The sequence below is a fragment of the Pleurodeles waltl genome, chromosome 12 (assembly GCF_031143425.1).
Source record: "Pleurodeles waltl isolate 20211129_DDA chromosome 12, aPleWal1.hap1.20221129, whole genome shotgun sequence".
In the NCBI taxonomy this organism is placed as follows: Eukaryota; Metazoa; Chordata; class Amphibia; order Caudata; family Salamandridae; genus Pleurodeles; species Pleurodeles waltl.
In genome coordinates, this window is record NC_090451.1 from 631,188,297 (window position 1) to 631,203,077 (window position 14,781).

The following is a 14,781-nucleotide window of genomic DNA, read 5'->3' on the forward strand; positions in this document are numbered from 1 at the left end:
TGTCCCACTCAGGGTGACAAATGAAAAAAGAACAGATGATGGACTGAATGCTGAACAATGTCAAACATTCACCCTAGTCGGAGATCTGGATCTAAATCCCTCTTTTTACGCTCACCACGCTATTCATTCCAGTTTGGACCCAGCCATCAGAGGGAAGGGTATGCCCAGACCTGGGTCCTGTGCTCACTGTGCCACTGGAATCAAGCTAGCCTGGCTGATAAGGGGCAATACTTTGAAACCAGTCCCAGGATGCTTGCTTCTGGTCCAGGGAGGCAATGGACTGGCAGTTCCTGATGGACTGTGCCCCTGAAGAGAAGGGTCAAGGCTGATTTGCATACGGCTGGGTCCAAACTTGAATGGCATGGGGAGCAACAAAAAAAAGGAAGGATTTAAGTCCGTATCTGTGACTGGGGTGAATGTTTGATATTGTTCTGCATCCTGTCTATCATCTAGTCATTTGCATTGCCCATCAAATGGGGCATACACTGCCCCTATATTATTGATAGTATAATGTATGCCCCATCCTAAAGAATATTACTGTGCGATATGCACACAGACTAAAATACATAAGCACTCTTAGAATCCTCACTCAAACAGCCATGGCTGAGGTGCAGAAGATCACTCATAGCTAAGAGCCCTGTTGCCACTGCACCTGCTGCATCATTGGCAGGTAAACGTCAGTCCCCCAAAACGCACCGCCCAACTGAAGCTTGCCTCAGACATGAGATATGGTTTCCACCTGGTCAGTTTTTGTGTTGGCGTCATCAATATTTTAATGTCTACACCAGTAGAAAAATATGAAGAATCACCTAAAGCCAGTATTTTTTTCTCTTATGCCTACATACTTAAAACAGTAAATATGAAAAAGCACCTTAAAATGTGTTCTTGTGGTGCGGTAATGATCCCTGAGTAATAATTAAAGTGACCAAAGTAAAAAACATCATAACGTTCTGCCATCAACATGGAGGAAGCACTTAACAGGTGCTTTCGCCACTGCCACAGCTGTCGTGACTGGGAAGGCCACAGGATGAGCTTAGGTTGGCCTGGTGCTCCCGGCCGCCACCCCTTCTAGAACCGGGCCTGATACAAAGACAAACTATATGAGACAGATGTAGGTAAATAGCTTGGTTTCAAACTAGTAAACGTGTTTCGAATTACCTAAAACCATTTAGTAATTCGGAAACAGGTTACTGAATGGTTTAGTAAACCATACCAAATTGAAATTTGGAGGCGGTATGATTAGTGTGTCTCTTCCAAATACTGATTCCTTATAGTATTTATTAATGTTTTGCAACCTAAATCCAGTCGCAAACCATTAATATTTTACAGACTACTGAAAGGTAGTGGTATCCCCTTCACAAACGGGAAGGGGTTTCAGCTTTATTTAAAATAACGTCCTTTTTCCATTGAGGAAAATGGGCAGAGTTTGAAAATAAAAGTTTGCTTTATCTAAAAGCAGTTACAGACATGGTGGTCTGCTGCCTTAGCATGCAACCATCTCTCTGACGGCAATGAATTGTTGTGAGTCGCAATATCTGATCTACTTCTTTAAAATGCTGAGGTAGCTGGACTCATTAAGAGTTGTTTTTTTAAGAACTGACATATCAATAGGTTGTTTTTTAAAAATCTTTACTGGTCTCAGATTGCGACCAGTATTTTGATACCTGTATATAGTACATATGGCCTTCTATTACACCAAAAAAACCTCTTGGTCTTAATGTTGATCATGAATGGGGCTCCACTTTGATCCCCTTTGTAGCCCTCAAATATTTAGCGATGCATCAACCATAGAGACAATGACGAAACTAACCCACCCTAGGACAGAGTAGCTAAGGCAGAGGACCCAAAAATAATTCAAGCAACCACAAGAAAGAACAGAGGGAAAAATCTTGACATTCTAATAATTGAGTTCAGAGTGAGGCTCCGTAATTCAAATTTGATGACCTCTCATAACTTCATAATATTTTTTTATTCTGAAACTTTCCTTTTGAAAATATCTGGTTTGGTCCGAGATGTTCACCCCAGATCGATTCTTCTGTAATTAGATTTGTGACCTGAATTAGTTACCTCCATTCCAGAAGTTCAAAATGTTCAAATCAAATCAGGGTTTATAAAGCGCAACTATTTACCCATAAGGGTCTCAAGTCGCTACAGGGTCAGTCCTCTGAACTTCAGTTGAAGAGACAGGTTTTAAGGTCCTTCCTGAATTGAGTCAACGATGTTGACTGCCTGAGATGCAGGGGCAGGGTGTTCCAGCTCTTTGCCGCGAGGTAGGCAAAGGATCTTTCAACCGCCCAGGTCTTCCGTATGCGGGTTACCGTGGCTAGTGCTTGTTGAGCAGAGAGGTCTGGTGGGGGAGTAGAAGATGATGCAGTGGCTGAGGTAGACGGGTCTTAGGTCGTGGGGGGGGAGGGGGCTTTGTAAACATGGACGGGGAGCTTGAAGTTAATTCTTTTCTCTATGGAAAGCCAGTGGAGGTCTCTTAGGTGGTTGGAGATATGTTTGTGGCGGGGTTTGTCGAGGATGAAGTGTTTTGGATGTGCTGTAATTTCTTCAGGTTCTTCTGGGTGGGACGGCGTACAGGGTGTTGCATTGTCGAGTCTGTTGGTAACCAGGGCATGGGTTACGGTTTTGTGGCAGTCCTCTGGGATCCATTTGTAGATCTTCCAGAGAAGTCGGAATGTGTGAATGCAGAAGGATGCGACTGAGTTGACTCAGCCGGTCATGGTGAGCGATGAGTCCATGATGAAGCCAAGGTTGCATGTGCGTTTTTTTGGGGTGGGGATGTCGAGGGTCGATGGACACCAGGAGTCATCCCAGGCTAATGTGAATGTTCCCAGTATGAGGAGCTCGGTCTTGTCGGAGTTGAGCTTGAGGCAGCTGTCTTTCATCCAGGCAGTGACGGCTTCCATCCCGTTGTTGGCAGTAGTGGGGTTTTCAGTCAGTGAGATGATAAGCTGGATATATTTGTCATAGGAGACGATTTTCAGCCCGTTGTTCCTGACGATGGATGCGAGTGGGCCAAGTAGATGTTGAAGAGGGTGGGGCTAAGGGAGGAGCCCTGTGGAACTCCGCAGCTGATCTCCGTTGGTTCTGACAGGTAAGGTCTGAGTCTGACTCACTGTTTTCTGCCATGCAGGAAAAAGTGTATCCATTGTAGGGACTTTCCACAGATGCCGGCTGCGTGGAGCCTGGAGCAGAGGGTGCAGTGTGAGACAGTGTTGAAGGCGGCCTATAGGTACAGTAGGATGAGGGCGGCTGTATGGCCGCGGCAAGGAGCGAGCGGATATCATCTGTGGAGGCGAGGAGGGCGGTCTCCGTGCTATGATTCCTCCTGAAGCCTGATTGGGAGGTGTCCAGGATGTTATTGTCCTTGTTGTGCTTACAGAACTGAGCATTGATGGCCTTTTCAATGACTTTGGCTGGAAACGGCAGCAGAGAGATGGGGGGAGTAATTCCTGAAGTCATGGTGGTCGGCCGTGGGTTTCTTCAAGAGTGTGCGAATCTTGTCATGCTTCCAGTCCTCTGGGAAGGTGGCTGTCTCTATGAAGCAGTTCAGAGTTTGTCGTCGCTCGGGTGAGATGGTTGTGTTGGCCTTGTTGAAAATGTGGTGAGGACAAGGGTCCGTAGGGGCTCTGGAGTGGATGCTGCTCATGATGGTGAGTGTCTTTTCTGTGGTGAGGATTGTCCAGCAGTACAGGTAATGTGATGGTTCGAAGGGCTAGATCTGGGAGGTTGTTGGAGGGCTCAAATCTCTTGGGATCCGAAGCTGTCGTATATGTCTTTGATTTTCCAGTGGAAGAAGCCTGTCTCAGAGGTCTTGAGATAGAGGGATATTTGCCATTTCTGATTGGGGATTGGCAAAGAGCTCTTTGGTTTTGTGAGTGGTGGCACTGATACGGTCCTGCAGGTGGCTTTCCTGGTGATTCTGATGAGGTGGTGGTGGGATTTGGTGGCCGTTTTCAACGCCTCAAAGTCTTCTCGGGACTTGCTGTTCCTCTATCTTTTCTCTAGCCATCTGCAGGTGTGCCTGGAGTGCGGGGGAGAACCAGCTGGCCTTCTTGTGGTGGTATTTCGCTGAGGTCTTACGAAGAGGTGCTAGGGTGTTGGCGCATTCGGAGATCCATTGGAGAAGTTCCATGCTGAGATGTTGGCGTCTATGTTGGGGGTGTGGAGGGGACTTGCTGAAAGTGTTGGAGAGCTGTTCCTCAGTGATCTGGTTCCATTTTCTGCTTGGGGCTCTGAGTGTGTAGCGGTGGATGGTCTGTGAGTTGATGGAGAAATGGATGCAGTGGTGGGCAGTCCAGTGAACTGTGGCGGTGTTGTCGATGGTGATGTTGTTACTGGTGGAGAAGATGGCGTTGAGTGTGTGTCCAGTGATGTGTGTTGGTAAAGTGACCAAGGGCCAGATGTAGGTAGGTATGATTTTGCGACTCGCAAAATCATATGCAGAATGGTGGCCATGACACCATCTGCGAATCGCAAGGGGGTCGCAATTTGCGACCCCCTTGCGATTCCCTGCACTCCCAGGGATGGTGGCCTGCTGGAGACAGCAGACCTCCATGTCTGTGACTGCTTTTTTAATAAAGGAAAACGAGTTGCAGTACAAAAGAAAAAATGAAACCATTTGGTTTCATTTTTTCAGAGTAGGCAGTAGTCCACAGGACCACTGCCTGCTTTTAAAAAATATTTTGGGCGACATTCACAAAGGGGAAGGGGTCCCCTGGGGACCCCTTCCCTTTTGCGAATGAGTTAGCACCCACTTGACATGATTGCTAACTGGAATTGCTTTGCAACCGTGTTTATGGTCACAAAGCAATTCTGCATTGCGGTGCGAATCGCAAATAGGAAGGGAACATCCCTTCCTATTTGCGAGTCGCATTCCCATTTTGCAAGTCTGTACCGACTCGCAAAATGGGAATGTGCATCATGATGCGTTTTGCATGGCACAAACTGTGAATTTTGCAGTTTGCGCCATGCAAAACGGTTGCTACATCTGGCCCCAGGTGCTTTAGTCATATTGTGGCACGATTGTTAAGCAGGAAGGTGGTGTTGGTGTTGTTGTTGTTGTCAACGTGGTAGTTGAGGTCCCTGAGGAGAAAGCCGTTTGAGGAGGCGAGAGCGTGAGGAGAGTCGCTGAAGGCTGGACGGGGCCTGTTGACCTGGAGATGAGGGTGCTGCGGAAGGTTGACTTGGGTGTGGCGTGTATCTGGAAGTGGATGTGCTCCATGAGGGGGGAATGTTCTTCTGCATTGGTTGTCAAGCTGAGGGATGATTTGTGTGTGACGGCCAGGCCCCTGCCTGGGCAAGAAGGCCAGTCTTTGCGGTGCAGTTTGTAGCCACTGGGGATGGCGATGGCCAGTGCAGATGCTGGGTTTGTCCAAGTTTCGGTGAGGAAGGCTATGTCTGAGCAGGTGAAGTTCAGCAGGTCCCAGAGTTCTGTGGCATGTTTGTGGAGGGAGCGAAGGTTGAGGAGGATGCAGCTGAGAAGCTCTGGGTTGGTGTTCGATTGCTCAGCGGTGGGAGGGTCCGGGGCTTGTTGTAGGGTGAGAGTGTAGTGGCAGTTCAGGCAGGAGAATGGTCCATGGGTATCTCTTGGTGATGCGTGATGGCAAGCTGCAGATCGTCCTGTGTTCGGTGCATGGAGGGTCTCTGCGGTGTAACGATGGAAGGTCAGAAGACCAGGGTTCGTATCGCTGGGCGCGGTCCAGGCACAGATGGGCACCGAGGGGCTTGCCTTTGGTGCGCCTTCGGTACACAGTCACACAGCTGGCCCTGTTAGGAAAGGGAGGGAGGCGTGGGGTTCGGGTCAGCTGAGAGGCAGGGGGCAGAAAAGCACTTTGCCGGGAGGGAGGGCTAGTGGGGCTGCAGCGGCGCAGGAAACTTGTGGATAGTGAAGGGCTGAAGGAGTGAGAAAGAGACGATAAATTAAAATAATGATGACAGAAAAATAGCACAAAGTGAAAGAGAGAGCCATATACTTACATGCAGATGGCCACTAGGCTACCAGGGATGAGGAGCATGCAGGAGCCTGCTGGTAGAGGTGGGCCTCTAACTGACAGTCAGGCAGGCACTCAGTTGGAAATGTGGCAGAGGCAGAAGCAACAGCAACAGGTAGAGCTGCACAGAAGAGGGCGAACAGACGCTGACCAGGAGGTCAGAGGAGTCGCCCTCTCACTGTGCAGTGGCTGCCATTAAGAAGTGGAGAGAGGCGGGGCATCCGGTCAGGTGGGAGGGCAGAAAAGCGCCTCGCAGGGTACGAGGGTGGCGGGGCAGCAGCGGCACCGGAAACGCGGGCAGAGTGAAAGGCTGAAGGAGAGACAAGAAAGAAAGAAAGAATAAAGATGACAAAAAATAGCACAAAGTGAAAAAGACAGTCAGATACTTACATGCAGATGGCCTCTAGGCCACATGGGATGAGGCGCAGGTGGGAGCCTGCAGGTGGAGGTGGGACTCGAACTGAGAGTCAGGCATTCTCTAGTTTGAAACATGGCAGAGGCAGCAGCAACAGGTGGAGCTTCACAGAGAAGGACGAACAGACGCTGACAAGGAGGTCATAGGAATCGCCCTCTCAGTGCATAATTGTCGCTTTTAAGAAGGGGTGGGAAAGGGGTGGGTGGGCTTTCAGCTGGGAGGCAGTAAGGTGGGAAAACGCTTTGCATGGTGGGGGGGGGGGGGCGCAGGGGCACAATGTTGATGCTAGCTTAGGGTATGCATTTTAGCTTGTTGATTGGCTATGTAGAATGGACTCTAAAGATGCATATTGTAACCTACTAATGGGTCCAGATCACAGTATAACACGTTTTGACATCAGAGAAAGCACTTTCAGTACAGATCTCTTGCTTTTTGTTAGAATATAGGCCCTCATTATGACTTCGGCAGTCTACTCCGTAGACCACCGAAGTCACTGCCGCTATATGACTGCCAGTGTTGGCAGTCTGAAGACCGCCAAATTATGACTGCTGGCTGCTTTCCGCCACTACTTGGCAGGGAAGTCTCCAGCAGCCATTCTGGCAGTCGGCGTTCTAGAGGAGCTTGCTCCGCTGCCACCACCACGCCACCACAACACCGCCCCCGTATTACAACATTGTAAACGGCGTGACGGTGTTGTGTTGGTGGGGCTCTGGTGGCGGTGCAAGCACCATGGACCCCGTACTGCGACCACCAGGTAAGGTGATTGTCCGACAGAGGGGGGGGCTGTTGAGTCTTGTGTGCGTAAATGGGTGTGTGTGTGTGTATGTGTGTGTGAATGGAGGGGAGTGTGGGGATGTTGTATGTGTTTGTGTACGTGTGTGTGCAAGTGTCTGTGTACTTGTGTGAATGCCTGTATGCGGGGGGTGTCTCGTGGCCATGTGTGTGTGAATGAGTGAGTGTGGATGTGTACGTGTATGTATGTAAGTGTGGTGTGTGCATGCATGGATCGGGGGTGGGGGTAAGTATGGGGATCGGGGAGGGGGCATCTCTGCTTGGAGGATGGGGGGCCTCCTACATGGAGGGGGTGTTGGGAAGCCTGTTGTGGCAACAGGAATTAGTATTCCTGTCGCCAGTATCCTTTCTGCCAGGGATTTCGTGGCACCACTGCTGCCACGGAATCCCTGGTGGAAAGGATACTCATAATACCGCGAGTGGTGTTAGGTGGACCGCCGATTCTAAGGTGGGCAACCTTCGGCAAGGCTGTCTCATTGCCCTGGTGGTATAGGCAGTGAACTGGCTGTGATGTAGCCAGTTCACTGCTGCGGTCATAATTTGGCTGTCCTGCACCGCCATGCTGTTGGCGGTCTGACCACAGGTGTGGCAGGGCAGGACCGCCAAGGTCATAATGACCACCATTGTCTTGTGAGTGCTCTCTCTTAACTGATGGATCCAGTGGCAACCTGAATTTGACTTCAAAATGTTTGTTGCTTTACACCTAAATTTGAAATGTCTGGCTGTCTTTTCTGGCAGTCAGTATTATTTGTTTTTCAAAAATATGCCCCAATCATATCTGACTGCAACAAGGAAGACTGAAATTATTGGAGCTTGTCTCTGGAGAATGTCTTTCCTACCCGGGAGAATGCAAATCTTTTTCCACTAACTGTCAGTGTGGTCCAGTGGTGTCAGAAGCCTCTTGTACGCCCAAGAATACTCATACAGGTTATAGGCAGTTGACGTGTGGGTATCCAGCATAGAAATGGTATTAGTCTTTGAGCCATCAAGCTCATTCAGGTCTAACAACCTCCATCTGCCACTGTGAAGTGATAGATAATACCACCAAAGCTGTTCTCTTCGGAACACCTTTCTATTTTGCTGCTTCAGATCCCATAAACAACAGATTCTACATGGTTTGGTTAGGGGGCTCTCTCATAGGATCTTCTAGTATGCACTTTGTGGGACCATATACCCTCTTTGGTTCTCTCCCTAAATATGCTGAAAATTAAAGCATTTTTTTAACACAAAAGCCTGACACTATGATGCGATAAAATGTGATGATTGCATATACAGGCAACATGGCCATACTTTATTACTTCTGAAAGCAATACAGTCTCCACTTTCTGTATCTCATAGGTTGGGAGCTGGAAAACATTCAGTGATATGCCCTGTGATGGCATATCACAGTATAGTCAAATTGCAACAGATACGTTTAACAGAATCCTTCGTTGCCACTTGTGAGGAACTCAACTAGGAAATCCTCTTGTCCATGTTTATTACCTGGCTCCCTCATACATTTTTGCTAGTTTTTCTTCTCCACAAAAGGACAGCTTTGATTTTGATTTCTTGGATGGACAAAAACACAATTGCCAGCATTGTTTGATGGATAACCGTTCAGGGGGTTACTTTATGGATATCAGTGACCCAGGTTGAAGGGTATTCTGTGTCAAGGAACTACCAGTACTGATTTGCAGAGCTCCTTTATTTATATCATGACATTTCCATGCAGCTGCTTCTGATACAAAATATAATATTCTCAAGCAAGAAGGGAGAGAGTTGTCCATTCCTATACATCCTTGTTCTCCCCTCTTGATAGGGAACCAGATAGAATTCTCTGTGAGGATGGTTATGGCACTGAGGAAATTCCCATTGCTACATTTCTCAGAAGAATTCTGAAGAGGTATGAAGGTTTAAAATGGTGTAAACAAGGGGACTTTGCCAAGTGAGGAGAATGAAAGTTGTATCTAGTACTTATAACCAGATTCCAAAACAGATATGGGGTTACCTTACAGTCATTGCTGAAGATGTCTGGAGACATTTAGTCCATCTCCTTTCAAAAGGTCAACAACAAGACTGATATTAATCACAGGCTGGCAAAAGAGGAATCCATCTATTTGGCCACCTGTCTTCCAGCACAATATTTTGTGGGGGTTAATTTTAGCCAGAGAAAGCACCCTCCATGCTTTTTATCTAAACCTTTGGATAAATACCTTGACATCATCCCTGCATCAAGAGTGTCTTTTTGTAACTACAGTGTGCAAAGATCTTTGGCTGAATTTCAGCCTATTTCCTGAACACTTGTTGTTTGAAATGATGGAAAACCCATTGTATTTTTATGTTCTTCCTCGAGCCTCTAGATACAGCTGCCCACATTATCAATCAGGAGGTGGTGCCTGGCCTGTCATGAGTGGTCCTATCTCTCCCACTATTCCTAGTATTGGGTAATGTAGGGCAATTAGGTTTCAGCTGAGTTGCATAAGCCAACAAAAAGTTGTGGGGTTTCTGTGAATTTCACCAATTCTTCTTTTGTTCCTTTTCGGTGTATTTAGTTCATCAAGGCAAAACTGAATTTCAAAAAGTAAAAGCCCTTCCATTTCCTATTGAGGCCAATGGCTATCTGCTAGATGGCAGACCACTTTCCGAGTAATAAAACTACATTAGCCTGATAGTACCAGATGCTTTATGGGCTACAAGTACCCTGTAGAGGGGCAGTCCCATATTTAAGCCGTGATGTGCTCCTTACAGTTTTATCATGTAGAGCACTGGGACCTGTTGCTGAAAGAACCGCTCCCTCTTTAAAAAAGCATTCTAACCTTGTTCCAACCTTGCAAGGTGAACATACTCTCCTCTGATTTAAACTTTGTGCAGCATAGGAGAGATTGCCCAAAATGTTTTGCCATTCTAGTGTCTTCAGCTTGGTGTTCTCAAGTTTGGTTCTCAAACCTTTCCACAAATTTAGGAACGGGAAGTGTCCAGGACAAAACGCAGGGTAAAGTTATCTTCATTGTCACGTGAGGTACATCAATGCCTTGCCGTTGTCACCACTTTCTATTGATTCACATCAGCCATTGCCCAAATAAGTGTGCTTTCTAGATCTCCTTGAAGCAGAGATCTGTGCAATCATTGGGCCAAAGACTAAAGTTGACACTTTGATGCCTTTCCTCTACTGCTCCTTATTTCCTCTTTTCAGTCTGGATCCAGCCATTTTTCTTCGAGCAATACCCTTGCGCGTCGGTAGGTGGCGTCGGTCGATGTCGTAGGCATCGAGGTCGCGTGATGATGTCGGGAGTAGTACATAGACGCCGCCTTCGCGCAATAACTTCAGTTCTTTTCTTTCCGTGCCATGCGCTGATCTGGAGAAAGCTACCCTGGCTATTTTTGGGCCGAATTCGACCCTTTTGTCTACGTTTTTTATGTACGACTTTGGTGCGTCGAGATGTCCCCAAAGACCGGGTTCAAGCCTTGTGAGGACTGCCATCGGACGATGTTGTGACAGATCCTCATCGTGTTTGTCTGTGGTGCCTCGAGCATGGCCACGACCCGAAGTCGTGCTCCGAGTGTCGGGCCATGCATCTGAAAGCTTTGAGGGGGCGGTCCCTATAGCTAATGGTGGCCCGGCACTCGACTCTGCTTAGGTCCCAGTCTCGCTCGAGAGGAAGGTCTTGAGACTGGTCATGGAGTCATCACCACTCGTCTTCGAAGTCCCATCGCTCTCCGACTTCACCCCGTCGCTCGGCCGGCGCAACGCGGGACGAGCGTCCACGCACTAGGCCTCCGTCCTCGGAGCCTGCGTCAGGGTCGACTCCACGCTTCCCCGAGTTTCCAGAGCCGGGCCGACCCCAGTACAGCGCCTTCGGGCCAAGGGGTTTGGCTGAGGGGCCTTCAGGTTCCACACCGGTGGCTTCGACCCCGGCCACCGGATCCGCATAGACCCCGGTCGCACCCTCGAGACCTTCCCCGGCACCAAGTCGAATGTCGACGCTCCCGATGTCGGTAGTGCCCACTATCGACGTCGACCCCATTCTTATCCCCAACGACTCAGAGTGGGAGCGGCGTCGGCCGTCACCGCCATCGGCGGGCCCTATTCCCATGAGGTCGGATTCGGACCCTCTTTCCTATGGGTACAAATACGGGGAGGAATTGGAAGGGTCCCTGGACCCTTATGAATACCAGGATGACCCTGCTATGGACTGTTCACAGGATTTGGGCTAAGCCAGTGGTCTGGATACTTCTCCTGATGCTGGCATGCTGTCTCCTACTACCATGGCTATGGTGGAGGGAGCTACTTACAAGTATGGTGGTCAGTAGGGCAGCTGAGGTCCTTGGCCTTGAGCTACCTACTGTGGAAGTCAGGTCTAATCTCCTGACAGAGGTGCTTCAGCCTGGGGCTTCTACCTCAGAACCCCTGCTCCCATCCAATGAGGCCCTCACTGATGTCCTTTTGGTTACTTGGTCCAAACCCAACACAGGGGCTCCTGTGAACAGGACTATCGCTCGCCGCCATCGGCCCAACACCCTATGCCTGAGAGTCTTGTAATCCAGGCTTCCTCTTCTTCTGGTGCATTCCCTTCTGCACCCCCGGATAGGGAATCCAAAAAGCTGTCTTTTGGGCTGTTATACCCACTCCCTGTGGGATAAGGTTGCGCAGGTCCTGCCGCAGATACCGGAGGAGGCCCGTGCTATCATCTCCCAAGCAGTGAAAGATGGGAGACATGCGGCAAAGTTCACTATCCGTTGTGGGCTTGATACGACCGACTCTCTGGGCATATTTGTTGCGACGACAGTGGCCTTGGGGAACAGTCACTCATGGATGCCCTTTGATGGCACCCGTCTCTTCAGAGACAAAAGGGACTGGGCCTTGTAGAGATTCAAGGATTCCTGGGCTACGGCTCGGTCCCTTGGTCTTTCCTCCGCCACACGCCCACCACAGTCCGCTTTTCGTCCCTGTACCCAGCCACCGTGCCACACACACTGGACAGCCTATGCGTGGCTGTAGAAGCAGAATCCCACATGGTCGTGGGACAAGGAACCAGAGGTCTGTCCAGTCCACCTCTGCGCCCGCTGCAGCCTCCAAACCCTCCTAGTCCGTCCCCTCACTCCCACCCAGTGTGTGGCAGGATCCACCATCACCTGCCCCACTGGGAACATATCACCACGGACAGGTGGGTTTTGCAGATCATTCGGAAGGGCTACTCCCTCCCTTTCGAATCTGCACCACCACACATGCCACCATCCTTCCATCATCTTCCGGAAGATAATTTGGTGCCTCTCCGCCAGGAAGTCACGGCTCTCTTGGCGAAGGGAGCTACAGAAAGGGTCCCTGTGCCAGAAGTAGGTTGTGGTTATTCCCGCTACTTTCTGATCCCAAAGAATGACAAGGGCTTACGTCCTATCCTAGATCTTTGGGACCTGAACTACTTCCTAAAGAAGGAGAAATTCAGAATGTTCACCTTGGCTCAGGTTCTGTCTGCCTTTGACCCAGGAGACTGGATGGTAGCGTTGGACTTGCAGGACGCTTATTTCCACATCCCCATGCAGCCTGCCCACAGCGGTTACCTGCGATTCGTGGTAGGTCACGAGCACTTTCAGTTTACTGTGCTCCCTTTTGGCCTTACCAGCACCCCTCGGGTGTTCACAAAAGTGATGGCGGTGGTTGCAGCTCATGTGCGCAGGTTAGGGGTCTCAGTCTTCCCCTACCTCGACGACTGGCTGTTGAAGGCCCCTTCGCTCCAGGCAGTTGTCTCCCACCTTCAGACTACGGCGAACCTCCTGCACCAGCTAGGGTTCACTATAAACGTGCTGAAGTCACACCTGACTCCCTCTCAGACGCTCCTTTTCATTGGAGCTGTTCTGGACACAGTGCAATTTCGGGCTTATCCTCCCGACAAGCGAGGCCAAGACATTCAGGCTATGATTTCGATCTTTCAGCCTCGGTCTTGGGTTTCGGTGAGACTGACTCTGAGGCTGCTGGCCCTCATGGCCTCATGCGTCCTGCTAGCAACACATGCCAGATGGCATATGCAGGCTCTTCAGTGGGACCTGAAGTTCCAGTGGGCGCAGCATCAGGGAAATCTCTCCGACATGGTCCAGATCTTGGAGGGGACTGCGAAAGACCTGCAGTGGTGGCTTTCGAATCCAGATTGGGTCAACTGCAGATTCCTCTCCCTTCCCCAACTAGATCTCTCTATAGTGACAGATGTGTCACTTCTTGGTTGGGGCGGGCACATGTGGGAGGTGGAGATCAGAGGCCTCTGGTCTCCGGCGGAGTCGGGACTCCACATAAATATGCTGGAGCTCCGGGCGATCAGGCTTGCGTTGAAAGCATTCCTTCCCTCTCTCGAAGGGAAAGTGGTGCAGGTGTCTACGGACAACACTACCACCATGTGGTACTCCAACTAACAAGGCAGGGTAGGGTCCTGGACCCTTTGTCAGGCGGCACTACGCCTTTGGACACGGCTGGAACATCAGGGCATTACCCTGATGGTTCAACATCTGGCGGACTCTCTCAACGCCAGAGCAGACAAACTTAGCCGCCGAAGCACAGTCGATCACGAATGACGTCTCCATACAGAGGTGGTCGCAAGGTCTCTTTCTCAAGTGGGGAGAGCCTTGGTTAGATCTGTTCGCCTCTGCAGAGAACGCGCAGCGTCAGCTGTTTTGTGTGTTGGAGTTTCCAAGGCGGCACTCGCTCGAAGACGCTTTTCGTCTCGATTGGAGCTCCGGCCTCCTTTACACCTTCCCGTCTATCCCTCTTTTGCCCAGAGTTCTCAAGAAAATCAAGTACGACCGGGCCTAAGTTATCTTAGTAGCTCCAGACTGGGCTCGAAGAGTGTGGTATCCAGAGCTATTGAGCATGTCCATCAATCCTCCACTCAGACTGCCTCTTCGAGCGGATCTTCTGTCGCAGCAGCAGGGGACGGTTCTCCACCGAACCTGTCCAACCTCCACCTTCATGCGTGGAGATTGAGCGGCAACAGTTGACGGCATTTGCCCTTCCACCCGAAGTCTGTAATGTTATATTGGCAGCCAGGCGTCCATTGACTAAAACTGTATACGCCTGTCGTTGGAATAAATTTGTGGCATGGTGTACCAACAAATCTGTTGATCCCCTTTCTGCCCCTCTGTCAGAGGTTCTTCTGTTCATTCTTTCCTTAGCCCAGCAGGGCTCTGCTTTGGGCACCCTTAAAGGGTATTTGTCTGCCATTTCCACCTTTCTTAGGCTTCCTGGTCAGCCCTCACTCTTTAAATCTCCTATTGTGAGTAGGTTCTTAAAAGGGCTCACCCACTTATTTCCTCCCACTCGGTTCATCATGCCTCAGAGGGATCTTAATTTCGTACTTACTTACTTGATGTGTACCCCCTTTGAGCCAATGCATAATTGTCCCTTGCAGCTCCTCACATTCAAAACTGTCTTTCTGGTCGCTATCACCTCTGCCCGCAGGGTGAGGGAGCTTCAGGCCCTTTCTTCAAAGCCTCCATACTTTTCTGTACACCCTGACAAAGTGGTGTTATGCACTAGAGCTTCCTTTCTTCCTAAGGTGGTTACACCATGTCATGTAGGCCAGTCCATCACTTTGCCTACCTTCTATGCAC

General features: G+C 49.7%; 1 protein-coding gene across 1 annotated transcript in view; it reads right to left on the minus strand.

Moving 5' to 3' along the window:
• LOC138267165 (nuclear receptor ROR-alpha A-like) overlaps positions 1 to 6,023 on the minus strand; it is a 250,950-nt gene extending 244,927 nt beyond the window's left edge. The window contains exons 1-3 of the mRNA XM_069216015.1: positions 5,986 to 6,023; positions 5,738 to 5,901; positions 5,266 to 5,652 (exon numbers count right to left, since the gene is read on the minus strand). Of these exons, the coding sequence (XP_069072116.1) occupies positions 5,266 to 5,652; positions 5,738 to 5,901; positions 5,986 to 6,023 (589 nt within the window). The remainder of the gene's footprint in view (positions 1 to 5,265; positions 5,653 to 5,737; positions 5,902 to 5,985) is intronic.
• Between the last annotated feature and the right edge of the window lie 8,758 nt (positions 6,024 to 14,781).